Source organism: Acomys russatus, chromosome 12, assembly GCF_903995435.1.
Source record: "Acomys russatus chromosome 12, mAcoRus1.1, whole genome shotgun sequence".
NCBI lineage: Eukaryota > Metazoa > Chordata > Mammalia > Rodentia > Muridae > Acomys > Acomys russatus.
Window position 1 is genome coordinate 20,956,506 of NC_067148.1, and position 15,464 is coordinate 20,971,969.

The 15,464-nt window shown below is 36.6% G+C and overlaps 1 protein-coding gene across 2 annotated transcripts in view; it reads right to left on the bottom strand.

Moving 5' to 3' along the window:
• Positions 1 to 1,681: 1,681 nt before the first annotated feature.
• Nyap2 (neuronal tyrosine-phosphorylated phosphoinositide-3-kinase adaptor 2) overlaps positions 1,682 to 15,464 on the bottom strand; it is a 244,393-nt gene continuing 230,610 nt past the window's right edge. For both annotated transcript variants that reach the window (XM_051153996.1, XM_051153997.1), the window contains one exon: positions 1,682 to 1,921. In XM_051153996.1, coding sequence (XP_051009953.1) covers positions 1,694 to 1,921 — 228 coding nt within the window. In that variant the 3' untranslated portion in view covers positions 1,682 to 1,693. The remainder of the gene's footprint in view (positions 1,922 to 15,464) is intronic.

Genomic DNA, 15,464 nt, shown 5'->3' on the forward strand with positions numbered 1-15,464 from the left:
CAATACATGCTCCCACTTACCATTTTCCTTATTCTTTCAGAATTATAGTTGGACATCAAAATATACATTAATTATAAAACATTAAAAAATTATGTTATAACATTTCAAACTCTCTTCAAAGAACTATTACTAGACTTCTTTTTATCAATATAGATTACAAAAATTCCATAACTTCTGTTATATTTGGTTTTATTGAGCAGCATGGAGCTATTGCTGTCAATACCCTTACAAGAAAAACTGCTATGATAATAACTTCAAACACACCTTTTCCTCTCAGAAATATAATACTAAATTGATTGTTACTAAAGAACCACATACTGTCAGTTTTAGGAAGCATAAATAGTAATTTAAATATACAAAATATATGTGATAGTTTCATTTTTATTTATCCATGGCAATATTTATTTTCAACTAACAAGTTACTTTTAAAAGATATATACCATATTTCTTAAATTAAATTTCTTAACTTAAATTTTACCACCACATAAAGTTGAGTTCACCCTATCCTTAATCCCCTGCAATTCCTGTTTCATCCTTAAAACAAAACAAAATAATTAAGTGGTCATAATTCTTTGGTCATGGTGTCATAATCAGTAAGAATTGGTACAATAGTTATACACAGAAGATTATGACCCAAAGTGTAATAACTAGCTTTAAAAGTTTGGCAAGAAATACTTTTCTATGAATGGACTTAAATTTTGAGGAAAGTTGGCATGGAGTATACTAAAATATGCAAATTGGTATAGTTGAATGTTTATTTTTCTATTTATTGTGGGAAACTCGAGTCTGTGAATGTTACTTTAAAATATTATGTCTATGATGTCTCTGCTTCCACTTTCTTGAAAACAGCCATGCTCTTAACGTTTTGATTTTTTTTTTTTTTTTGTCACTTCCAATGTCACAGTGAACCCTGGTCTCCTCCAATCAGATCAATTCTGCAAGGACACACATCCTTAGAAGTCATTTCTGAATGAAAGTTTGCTATTGGAATGTCCCAATATATACTACTACCTTTCTCTATAGTCAGACTAGCTAAGTGCAAAGGCTAGGGTATGAAAGAGATCCTTATGAAGTCACTGTAGTAAGAACTGCAGTGTTTGTGTAACATGGACATTCAGACTGATGTCATACTTTCATTCATATTTCCATCAATCCTTTACAAAAATCGAAAGCAGCAGATACTTTTTACAAACATGATATTCAACTTCTGTATTGCTAGCACCAGATCACATATTATGTGTTTGAATAGGACTTTTACCTACAAGTTATTATTCTATAGAAGCCAAATGTGGGCAGAAGGACAAAGACATTTTAAATGGAAAAATTAATAAGAAAAGGCATCCAGGGGTTACATATAAAAGAGATAACAAACCAGTTTATACCAAATTATATCATCTAGTAAACTTTTCTGATGTCTCTGCAACTTAAATATGTATAATGACTATTATTTCAGGTGTCACCCATAAACGAGCAAAATATTTACAATTTAATATATTCTGGATTCAAAATAATCCGGGATAAGTAAGTGTGCCTTAACTGCAAGGACAAACACATTTTATCTTGGGCTTGCCACAGTACACACAGATTCCTGTGCTATTCCACATTAACCAAGAATATATGTATCAATGAATTATCACAAGACCAAGTCGACCTCCCTTGTGTTGAGCAGGGTGGAGCTCGTGCCAGTACTTGCTTATATGGCAGTATCCCAGAATACCGTTTGCTGTTTAGAATAGGGTGGAGGGCTGTACTTCTTTGCTCCTGCGTTCTTCTTCCAGCTGGGTAGGATTGGCATGCTATCCTGTTTGCAAAGGCCCTTTTCCGTTTTCTGTCTAGCCTTTATTTCTTTGCACAAGCAACGCTTTTTCTCAATCATCTCAAGCATTGTATGGTCTCCATGAAACCACTGCATGCATGCCACCTAGCAAAAAAGAAAGAGTGAATATAAAAGAAGATGGAATGAAAGCATATATTTCGCACTGTCCTAGAAGCTCTTCAGAAAACTGTCAGCTACTTCAATACTTATTTTTTAATGTTTAAAGTGGATTAATAAAATATAGTAGTCCAAGAAAGCAAAATAAAAGCATAGATGCTATGAATAAACATTCTACTTAAACTGGTAAACATCATGACATGATTTAGTAACACGTTGGATATAAATATGTCTGAAAATATTTTTAAACCCTCACTAAGGTCAGTGACATGACACAATGAGTGAAGATGCTTGTTTCCAAGACTGATAAATCATCTCATCTCTCTCATATCTCTCTCTCTCTCTCTCTCTCTCTCTCTCTCTCTCTCTCTCTCTCTTTCATCTCTCTCTCTCTCTCTCATCTCTCTCTCTCTCTCTCATCTCTCTCTCTCTCTCTCTCTCTCTCTCTCACACACACACACACACACACACACACACACACACACACACACACACACAGAGACACACACACCCAAACAAAAAAGTAAATAAATGTTTAAAACAAGACCAGAATGTGGAAACAAAGTAACTTTTATTTTTCTAAACAATTTTCCAAATATTTACCAGTTTTTTGTTGGTTCCATTGTGTTATTGTTGCCAATGTATCTAAATTCAAATATAAGAGCTATATTTTTCAATGACAGGTTTGAAAGTTGCTAAGGACCATTTTCATTCCTGAAATATATTTTATATACTTCCATTTGTTTTTACATAGAATTGAGAAAATGTATGTTAAATAATTCCACCAGGGGAAGTGACTCTGGTTGTGCACCACATGCTTTAGTCGATGCTCTAATACCCTTCTGCTGAGTTACTTTTTTTTTTTATTCTAGTTTTTGATACATCAGCAAACATCTGATACTGAATCACTGCCCTTTACAAACATGCTGATAAATACTCTAATTAGAAAAAAATACAAAGAAGATGGTTCATCAAGTCAATTACCTTAACAAAGAAGGGTCAGTGTGGGCTATAAGTTGAATCTACACTGGTACAGACAGCTGCACATTGCGCCCCTAGCATACTGTGTCTGTTGATAACACTCTTTGCAACCAAATTTGAAACAGAAAGATAGTAATGAGGTAAAACCCATCATCAACCCAAGTAGGGAAGGCTACGTTTAATTGTTTAAGCAAATATCCCCTATGACTGAAAGTTTGAAATAATACAAAAAAGTCACCAAATTTGGCATTATGTCTTTGGGATGATATTTCAAACAAATCCTTATCTAAGTTTAATTCTACATCTGATGATATTGTAGTACTTTAATAGATTGATCCACTTCTTCCTTGCAAAAAAAAAAAAAAATGATGTTCTAAAATAAACACTGTACATTGCCATGGTGCCGCGCATGCAGCTTTATGGGAAAGCCTTGTCCATGCCATAAAAGAGAGCAAGGTACTTGGAGACCATTCAACTCTACATGATTGAAAGATTGCTAATTTAAAGTAAGAGTGCATTGTAAAATACATTTACAAATATATGCAGTCTGGTGTGTAGAATATTCATATATTAAATCTGCCATCAGCCATCTTTTCTTTCTTTTATAATCCAAGAGAACAATGCAAGGATGTGGGAAGATAAACCACTTTTGTATTTATTATTTTAGAGGGCATTCTGAGTTGAATGTTTAAATACCCACATAAAAAGGCTACTGCTACTGCTGTGGATATTTAAATATTAAAATCCCCCCATATGGTTTTAAATATTATTTTTTACACTGACATTATAATAGTAGGAAATCATGTAGTATTGGGGATCTATTAAGTTGTATATTTATCACTTACATGAAACATATGAAAAATACTGCCCATAAGACTTTTAAAAACCCTTATTTTTCCTTTAATCATAAAATCTCTTTATCTTGTTAAAACATAGTTTCAAAATCCCATTCTATCTCTCCCTAAGGTGAAAGAACTTTGGGGATAAAGCATTAAAATTAATTTAAAATCAGCCCACCAAACACATTCTTCTAGTTTAGTTATTTAATTGACCTTGTTTATTATATTCAATCCAAATATGTTTGCTTTATGTACAGAGTAAAATATATATAATGATATTACATATACTAAGAAATAATTACAAAAGAATTGTCGAGTTATTATGAATACACAGCTTTGGGGCAAGAACTTTTTAAAATGTGTATTGGTGTTTTGCATGCACGTATGTCTGTGTGAGAATGTCAGATCTTGGAGTTACAGACAGTTGTGAGGTGCCATGCGGGTTCTGGGAATTGAACCCGGGCCCTCTGGAAGAATAGTCAGTGCTCTTAAGCGCTGGCCCATCTCTTTCTCCCCTGGGGTGAGAATTTTATTAACATGACCCAGTAGAGATGATATTTTTGAATAATAAGTTCACAGAATGAAATCAAGTGAAGATTCCAATCATGGAGATGAGATGACAATATTCCCTTCTGTGTGTGAGCTACACAGGAACACCTACATGGTGCAGTGGAGGAAAATGGCAGAACTGACCCTCCCTAAATTCTTGTGTTGAAATCCTAACCTTGATGGTCTTAAAAATGAGAACTTGGCAAGAGGCTGGGGAAGTTAGTTCTTGAATGGGACTGATCTCCTTACAAAAAACACTCAAGATAGCTTTCTCCCTCCCACCAGGTGAAAACACAGTGAGAAATGAACCAATACACGCTAGCTGAGGGAACTTCTACTAAATTCCATGAATGCACTGTGATGTTTATCTTTCCAAGCACCTTTTGCATATGAATTACCATGCTTATGGAATTTTTTTATATTTCCTTATAGAAACCAAAACGCACAAGACATTTGCCATACTCCACCTTCAATGGGTGTTCAACTGTTGTCAGTGACTTGCTAGCATGTATCACTGCAATGGGAAACCATGATGGCCACACTTCTATCTCTCTCCTTCAGGCCCATGGCCTTGATCACGAAAAAAGCATCAGCTAAGCTTCACCTCAGAGATAGTCTACAAAGTACCACAGCGGTAGTCCTGACACTCTGTCAAAGTCATCTGAAATGAGTAAACTTCCCTTAGACGCTCTTGCTGTCTGACAAGGCTGAGAGGCCTCTCGACTAATGGTAATTGCTATCCTTTTGTAGAAGGAACTAGGAAGCAGAAAAGAAAGACATTGGATAAACGCTAAGGAAAATGGAATGAAGTGCAGCCTTCAGCTTATTATGATGGATCAATCTTGATACATTAATTGTGTTAAATAAATGATAGTACTGCAAGTTGGAAGCTATGTGGGAGACAATGAACGTGCATTACTATGAAGCCCTTGCCATAGATTTTCTCTACATCTAAAACTACAAGATGTTTAAAGTAAAAGGACCATCTTTCCAAATGCTCATTTAAACCCCCTCCTCTCTCTAAGATCACATGGTAAAATAACAAAATGTAAATTATTTGGTTAGGATCTTTCAAGTTGTGACACTGAAAAGTAGTGTGTCTTTGAACTTTCTATGCACATTGTAAACTGGTATATAATTCACAGAAATAGTATACATGTGATTATATATACTTAACACATAATTTTATGTACATGTCATATACATAACTTATACATCAATTAATTAATTACAAAAAACATTTTATTTTCACATGGTTGAAAGGCAATGGAATGATTCCCTTTCACCAAGGAATTATTTCACATTTTCACTACCATAGTTACTTTTTAGGAAATTAAAATTAAGTACTTCTGAGACTGAATATGTTTTCTTAAGAGAGAAGACAAATAACAACATTGTACAATAATAATTCTCTATACTATATGTTTGAAAAAATCCAAATGGGGAAATTATAAAACCAAAAAAGAACTATCCTGCAATACGCATTTGGAACCTTTCAAGATTAAATAAATGAGAAAAAGAATGGATATAGATTATGTTTACTTTAATGGCCTTCCTAACTAGCATAGAATATGTCATCAAATACTCAGAAGACAAAATGTAATGTTAAGGAAGTGACTTCGTGGCTTTGTAACTGAGTCCTACAGTTAGTCTAAAGACTTGTCGATACTTAGTTTCTGAAACAGTAGAAACCAAATTATTTTCATACAGCCACCAAGAAGAGCTTTTAAAAATATCTTTGAATTTTTTTTTTAACAAAACACAAGTGGAAAATATTTGATAGCACATGGGAATCATGAAATAAAAATGACAGTAAATATAGTTCAAGATTTTTAGCACATGAACATGATTATTTGTTGGCCTACCATCCACAAAATGGGGTCCCTGAGACAGAGACTTTGTGGCTCACCACACATACAATGTTAAGATCAAAGCCATTTGTAGAAATAAAAGATCACCCTAAAAAGGAAAATACAACAAATCGATACAATAATAAATAATCACTGTATTATGAAGAAAGTTAAAATGCCAAGGAAATACCATGCTAGAGGTGGAAAGGTGGAGAGAGAAATGATTACCAAGTGAACTAAACATAAGAAAACTAGTCAGTGACCACGTGTTGTTGTCATTATGACTGGCTACTGGAATGAGAAAAAAAGTACAGTTAATCTCTGGCCATGCTTTCACCTTATAAATGGTTAGTTGGCCCTTAAACGAAGCATGCATTCAACCTGTATGACAGAGGATGGGAAAGAGACAATATCAATATTGGTATTATGAAAGGCTTGTGAAACCAAATACAAAACATTGATTCGCACAGGCATATAATGGCTTTTATATAAATTTTACCTAAAGGATAAACCACAAATGATGAGAACCAGATTTGAAACCAGAGTAGAGAGCTTATTCGGGTGTGTTGGCTGTACATTTTGCTGTCATACGCTTATAAGGAGAAGTAGAATGCTTCAATCATAAAGTTTCAAAAGTATAAATCTGGGCCTTGAGAGATGGCTCATTGGCTAAGAGCACTTGCAGTTCTTATAGAAAACCCAGATTCAGTTCTCTGTACACACGATGCACCACACAATTGCCTTTAACTACACTTCTAAGGCATTCAATGTTTTCATCTGGCCTCCACAGATGCCAGGCATACATGTGATGCACACACACACACACACACATGTGCAAGCAGATTATATATATATATCTTTTTAAAGTATAAATCCCAGGACACTAAGATGAGTGTATACCAGTGACCGGTTTCTTTTTACTTTCTTGAAGGCTATAATGAAGCTATTTGAACTGATATAATGAACATTTGATACCAAAACAATCAGACAAATGTTTTAATGTCTTTCTCCTCAGGCTGATCAGAGGCATTTGAATATGACATCATCAGTGTTAGACATAAAATATGATTGCTTCCTTAGTTAAGTTATTTTAAGAACTGAAGATGAAACAGTTCTAGCCTTTAGAGTTCATTTTTTGTTTTGATGGTATTTTTCATTTTTTAAAAAAATCTAAGATAGGGTCTTACTGTGTAACACAGGCTATCATGGTAGTTGGCATGTAGTCTTGGGTGTCTTTGTACTCTTGACCTTCCTCAGCCTCTCAAGTGCTGGTGTTACAGGCAAGCATCAGTACATCTAAATATGTTTAGGCAGGTCTATGCCTGAGCCATGAACCGGAATTGTATTATTTATTCCCTATGTCTAAACTTGGTTTTAATATATACTACGTTCACAAAAGTGGAGGCACACCTTCATTTCAGAGTTATTGTCTGGTATGAAATCATGGCTATAGCCTAATTCCTACTCCCCTCTTGTTTAATGTGAATATCCCCTTCATATACAAAGTCAGGTCACCTATTAGGTACACACCAGACATACTGCACTTTAAATCATTAAATCCTGTGTCCTCTTGGATTTTACATATCTGCGCTTGAAACAATCATGTAAATCTCAAATTGGCATTGCAGCTTTAAGTTAACGGGTAATGCACATTTTCTTTGCTGGTAAAATGAATACAGTGTCTAATCCCTCATTTTCATGGTGCTGTTCTTTAATCACAGACAACATCCCAAGTCACACAGAGGGATGGGGTTGCTTTCTACTTTCCAAGGTGGTCTAACCGAACAAACATCCCTCTTTAATAATGACCTTGTTGTTTAACTCAATCCTTTGTGTTTGTCTTTCTGTTTTCTTAGAAGATGGTATAAAAAAAAAAGATAAAGAAAATGATATGAAGTCTTAAGCCAGTATTTATTATATCTGGGAGTAGTTATTTAGCGGTTCAGTGACCACGCGTCTTTGTGAAATGAACATAGTAAGGTCTCATGTCCATTGAATGTAACAATGTACTGACAGCTCTACCATTAGTGTCACGCTACCTTGTCCCCTAGCTAGCTGTGATTAAAGCACCCCACATCAGCCATGTGCACACAGAGACACACCCATATGGTACTTATGTTATTCATGCCTCACACAGCCAATGGCATGGGAAAATGAAGTCAGCCAAACGTAAGGCCAAAACATTACAGGATTTTAAAATTAAATATACCTTAGGGAAGAGGTGAATATTTTGCTATTTCCTATTATCACACTCCCATCCTCTTCACTATAATCAAGGTCATGATTAAAATTGCAATACCAGGTTCTCCTGGTAGGGGCAAATCACCTCTTCAGTACTATGCCTCCTTCACCTTGTTCTAGATTCACAACAGACCTGAGATCATTATTTTCTAGGTGAGAAAATGCAGTTTAGAAGCTCATAAAGATCTTTCATCAGCCTTCAGAGTAGCTTCCACACTGGGAGTGAGGACCCTACATCAGAGGAGGAAAGATCCCTTCCCTGACTAAGCTCTGGACCTGCAGCTCATGACCCTCAAAGCTCACTGTGTTTGTTGAGGGATTTTAGTATCCAAAAGTTAATGATCTTTATCTTCAGTGTATCATTGTTAACGGCCGGCTTGTTGACACCAAAAACACTGACACCACCTGGCACTATATATTTGGAAAGCTTGCTGGACATATTTTTTCTTATTTGATTAGCCACACTGTAGTTTATTTCTCAATTTCACAATAGAGAAAACAAACACCACCAAAAACAACAACAACAAAACACAGGAATCCTCCAATGCATGTTTATGCCTTTCCAAGAATAATCACAATCATTGGTGGACAGTAGTGTCTTGACTGAATTTCACAAATGTGTTGGCCATTTAGAGTTGCATTAAGAGACAAAGCCTAAGTGAATAGTTTGATAAGGAAAGGGGCCAGAGACACACTTCATGTCATCATGGAGAAAATGTTAATGGCCACTGCAGGCAACAGGGACGCACATGGTGCATGCAATTAAAGCACCCATACAAATAAATTAAATTTATATTTTAAATTTAAAAAGACAACTAAATGTTTATTATGGCTCTGTTGTCCTGTTGCATGTAGCTTTTTATCTCTTAGAAACAAATTCAAAGTGTAAATGGAGAAGGGTACATGACTATATAAGCTTTATTACATATTCTCTGGTGAAAGGAAATGATCAAATGTACAAGAACTGAACCCTCTTAACCATGAGGGTGAGCTACACTCACAGCCTTACACCTGAGCACAGAGCACACACACAGCTGCAGAGAATGGGCCGCACCCTGCACAAGGCAGAGCACGGTGATGCCATAAAAAACATTACAAAAGAATAAATTGGTAAGAGATATTTTTATATGTGAGATTAGTTAACAAATTGCTGCTTTTAAATCTGTAGGAAGTTCTGAATGCTGTCTAGTGTAAGCATAGATAATGCATCGCAGGATACAGTTAGGCCTTCTGAGAAAAACTCACTCGCATTTACATATAAAAACATACATGTCCACATGCTATAACCTTAAAATCTATAGGATTCACAAAATGCCTTTGTACTATTGTGGGTTTAAATTTTTTTGTCTTTGGAAAGTAAAAGGCTATATTAAAAATACAGTTTTCCAGGAAGGAAGACACAATGGGATCCTCGAGAATTAAGCCTAACAATCACTACAGACATAATTTCAGCTATTAATTGATTAAGCTAATTTTTATAATTTAAAAAAAGCCCTGAGAAAATTCCAGAATCAATTCACATGTTTTTAAATGAGCGAGACATTTATCAGAGGAAAACTTTAAAAAGACATTCCCCAAAGGAAAGCACGGCATTACTAGATAAAATTCAATTACAGGAAACATACTGATGTTTTCACTAAGTATATTCTCTTCTGCTACATTAGCATTAATTTGATTGCAAGTTTCATTTCATTATAAAATATTGGATTTTGATGAAAGATGTGGGCTTGACCCGGGTTGTATGAGGGAGAAGGAAACCTTGGCACACAGGACCTTTATTTAGAGCGGTGGGTTGTACACAAGCTGTGTACAAATCTTGCAGGAGCCCACTGATAAGAACCAATGGACTATAAGACATGCTCATTCTTACAACTTCCAATGGAGCTGGGGAGACGCAGTATGTTTTTCTCCGCTGACACGTCCTGCCCATCACAGGGAGATACACACAGCCTATCGAAAGAGAAGCAGGCAGCAGAGATCACAGCGATTTGCTCTGGAGCCAGATTTACCACTGTCCTTGGTTATGTGTGATCCAATCCATGGGGCTGAGCCTCATGGTGAAAAAGCCAGAGAGCCCAAACTGTGATATAAGCCTGCCTCCGGCTTCTGATTTACAATTGAAAATGTTTTGAGGCCACACAGAAAAGCAATGTAACCGAAGCATCACCTATCTAAGAGATAAGGTGGCTGTGGAAGTTGGGGTCCAAAAGTGACCAACAATACCCAGATTTGAGGTGCTCTTGCAGAGCAGAGCTACCCAGCAGTCCTCAGCAGCCAGGCTTCCTCCGTCTTCCTGAGTAGCTAGCTAGTCTTTCCCACTCAGCCTAGTTGTGTCTCAAGCTCAGTGCTTGGGCAAAGTGCCAGCTGTGATTTTTTTGTTGTTGTTGTTTCCTTGTTAAAAAACTCTGTTGCATAGTAGAAAAAAATGTATTTTTGAATCTATCAAAGTGAGAAAAGAAACAACTCTCCATCGCCTCCAAGGCACAGAGTCTTTGCTTCTCTGGCCAGAGCACTGGTATGCATGCCTCTTTTTTTTTTTTTTTTTTTTTTTTTTTTTTTTGTTCTGTAACTTGAAGTCTTAGATGCATTGACCAGAAGATCAAGGTCTTTATTATGTCTCAGAATCCTGTACTCAATCCCAAAGTGATGTAAATTGCATTTGTAATTTCACCTGTATATTAATCAGAACTCCTCAAAAGAGATGATTATTGTCCTTCTAACTAAATTTATCCAAATATTTATGAATACTTTCTGGGAAGGCACAAAGATTAAAAAAATAACATTTAACAACAAATTCAAAAATCAGTTATGAGCAGCTTATTGCAGTTCATAATGTACAAGCTAAGAGTTCAAAGAGAAGCAGCCTTTCTTTCTCGGTCTGCTCTCTTCTCTCACTTTTCCTCCACTCCCTGTGTTCCTCACTCAGCATCTCAGAAGGCATAACCAGAGCTCCTAAATGAAGCACACACACACTATGCTAACCAAGAGAGATGCTGTCTGTAACGTGGGTAGAGACCGGAAACAGGGCCTCCCACTCCACTCTTAATTGAAAGCCTTTAAGCCTGATTGACAGAATTGAAGGCTCTATTTCCTGTTCGCCTACACTCAGGAGGACAATTCATTCTGTGTGGATTGCTCAAGCACAGATGACTGCAAGGCATTCCTTATTGAATGGTGATTACTGTTTCTGGCTGACATTAAGGGTGCAGGCTATCTTAACCATATCTCTTCTGAGGTAATGCTCACAGAAAGCCTTCTGCAGTTGTGACAAGCAGATGTTGTTTCGGGCCTGAAAATGACTGAAGTTTTTAGAGAGAAACTGAATCTAGGCCCTGTATTAAAATTACATCTCAAAGGATTCCCTGGGGACACAATTCTGTTCTCCTCTAGAAATAAGAAGAAAAGAATTCTCTCTACCTTTCTCTATCCAGAATTTCAGTCCAATGTGGAATCCAAGACGAAGATACGTCACAGTAAGCTTTGGCGAGGAGCCATTTCAAGAGTATGCCTGTTGAGTGGAGAGTGTGATATGACTTTCTCACTTACTCTGGTGCCTCACATTTGACCATGTCCCCTGGAGGGGGAGACCTGGTGGCACTCAGAGGAAGGACAGCAGGTAGCCAAGAAGAGACTTGATACCCTATGAGAATATACAAGGAGAGGTAATCCCCCTCAGGAACAGTCATAGGGGAGGGGAATAATGGGAAAATGGGGGGGGGGGAGGAATGGGAGGATACAAGGGATGGGATAAACATTGAGATGTAACAAGAATAAATTAATAAATAAAAATAAAAATAAAAATAAAAAAGCTAGAAAATAAATTGTATTATTTTAAAATATTTTGTATGAAGTATAAATTTGAAGTCACTACTTAAGCTTCATCAATATAAATAAATTAAAGTTGTTTACCTATATAGAGCCAATAATTATATAAACTTCAGATATTTATTCTATATTAGAAGTAGTAGAAGAAATGGTTGCTAACTCAACTGAAATTAACATAAGCATTATAACTTTAGATAGACTTGTTTGTATACATTGGGAATGTTTTGAAATATATCACTAATAAATGTTGAAATAAAAAAAAAAAAGAGTATGCTTGTGCCTTTGTCAGATGGTGATTCCTCAGAGCAGAGGTCGCCTTGGCAATTCCTGTTTCCTGTCCTTAGTACCTTTCAGCTGGATGTTTCAGAAAGAGGTGTCAACAGAGGTTTAATGCTGGGAACAGTGATAGGAATAGTACACAGAAAACTATAACGACACGTATTTTGTTTGTGAAGTCAGGTTTCTGCCTAGCCATGCCAGAAGCCTCATGGTCAATAATATCATGTCTACGCAATGTAGGTTACTATGGAAGCACAGAGACTATGGGTACATCCACCCTCATATGCAACCTGCCTGCAGTGAGTCAAAGAATTCCTCCTTAATCTGAGCTCTGGGCTTAGGAACCGGCTCAGCATGGAAGAGAGTTTACAAATACAGGAGCTGAGTTCAATCTCCAGCACCCATACAAACTTTAGACATGGCTGACTGTTCTTATAACCCCAGCACTATGGCAGGGGTGAAGGGCATGTGTAGTGAGACAGGAGGATCGCTGATGGCTGGGCATTGCTTATTAGCTACCTGTTTCCAGATGTGGTGAGGAGACTTGTGTCTCAAGGTGGAGAATGATATAGGGCATGAAATGGTACGTCACACTCTGGACTTGTGTGTGCCCACAGGCATGCACACCCACATACACATGTACGTACACCCTACACACACACCCACATGTGCATACACCACACACACACACACACACACACACACACACACACACACACATACACAGCACATCCCCACCACCACACACCACACAAATATGAGTTCTCTGTAACTTCCTGGAATCCATATCAACTCTGTTTCAATCAAAGGAAATTTTCTTTCCATTGAGATACTAGGTCTTCTCTGTAAAATGTCTACTTCTTTTTATACATATGAGAAATTTCTCTTGGCAGCTGCTTAGCTCAATTTCTAAATCTCTGAAGAGGTGACCAATATAGCTCTCAGGACCACTCTTTCATAAACACTGTAATGACAATGCTTTCCTTGCAGATTCAGACCTATAAACCACTCCAAAATAAGATGCAAGTGGTGAAAAATGAAAATCAGGACAAAGGGGAATGGCAGGGATGTGGGTGGTTTGTAGCTTACAGAAGGCTTCAATTAGAGTGAGTCAGCCAGAGTACTCCTGGTGCTTCCAACTTTAGTCTATTCTTCCTCATTTCTACTGATTTTTCATATATATCCTCACACTTACATGAATAGTGATAGCCCCCAAAGTATTTGTTAGGTGTGGGAGAATGCACACCTGGCTCAAAAGAAAAAGAAAACAAAATAAAATTTCTTTCAGTTTTCCTTGGGACCATCTAGGAAATTAATTTTTTTAAACCTATATTTAATAATCACATTATTTTGTAGATTATCTACCTTAGGACCAATTTTCTCTAACAACATAAATGTAAACTATTTTGAAAGCTGGTCAAGAAAAATATTCAAACACAGCCCCACGCCCTACCATAATTGGCTAGCTTGGCTCTTTTAAAACAAAGATAACTAAGGAATATTTTCCTATACTAATTATGAGAATTGGAGTGATGATTAATAACATAAATTGATGTCACATAATGTCTCACAAGCTTTGAGGAAGTCTTTTATATGCTGACTTTATATATGACTCTTCAAGTCAATGTTTTGTCAACTTTGTAAAGTTGACACTATTATACCCACTGGCTTGACAGAACTGAGGCTCTCTGGGAAAAAATGGAATACAACAACAACAAGAAGCATGTTTCTAAATACTGAGTATATTTATAGCTGCACCAAGAGTCTGAATTCAGTTTAACTAGCTATGTAGACTCCACCCTTGTTTGTTATGTGTATCTTCCATTGGGGAGGGCCTGTGAAGACAGTGATATTAGGGAAATTTGATATTATATTCCTTGGAATCAATACATGATTGTTAAATGTTTTGTTTCTTTCTCTTAATACTTCAGAGGTAAAGAAAGTGAGTCTTGGGGCAGGTACATGATCTATCCGAAGCCTAACTCCAGAGCACACGAAAAGCTTTCCTGTTCCTCCTTCATACAGAAGGGCTTCAGTCTGTCCTAAGGTACCTCTGGGACCATCTTCTCTTCTTGCACGCCGTTGTTGTCATCACGACACTTGTATTCATGCCTATGGTAATTATTGTCTGGTGGTTCCTAAGCATCACACATACCTCATAACAATGATATCAATTCTAAAGTAAAGTTGCATAACTGCACCTATCATTTCAAAAGTCATAAAATTCCTTCAATTAAAAAAAAAATCAACGTCTTGAGAAGATCGATCATGAACATTCTAACAAAAATGTAAAACACTGTATTAACGGGATGTAACTCAGTGGCTGAGACATGTGTCGTCAGTGGAATAGTGCAGAAGCCAGCATCATGCTTGGCACCTCAAGCAGAAGCCAATCTACTATGTGAGTAAATCACAGCTTGTCTCTTAGAACAACCTCCCCTAACTTATCGCATACTTTTGCACTGAATTGGAATGGTTTGCCAAGGCAGGGCATACAGGACTGGGAGTTTTAGGTACAGCTCTAAACCTGAGTAGCACATCTTCGCCTCTACCCAGAGACTTCTTTTTCAAACTCGATAGGAATTGTCAAGTATCAATTGACGTTGCAACTTAACGCATCTAAGCAAGCAAAGGCTTCCTTGATGCATCAACTGTCCGTGGAGAAACTTACACCAAGTATTCCAAAAGCTGGCAAACACAATGTGTTAAAAACCAGATGACTTACAGTTTAGTGCATTCAGTCTAAAATATTCATGCAACAATACTTGCTAAACTAACTTCACGCAATTAAAATTGACCTTGACAATAATATCAACAATAATTGTTATTAATAGCCTCCTAACTTAGTCTAATTAAGAATATATCTACTGATTATAGGTGGAGAAATGAAATTTGCAGGGCTGAATGAAACAAATTTTAAAGGGTGAAAGCCAAACCTGACTGATTCCAGAAGCTGCTATGCTACTA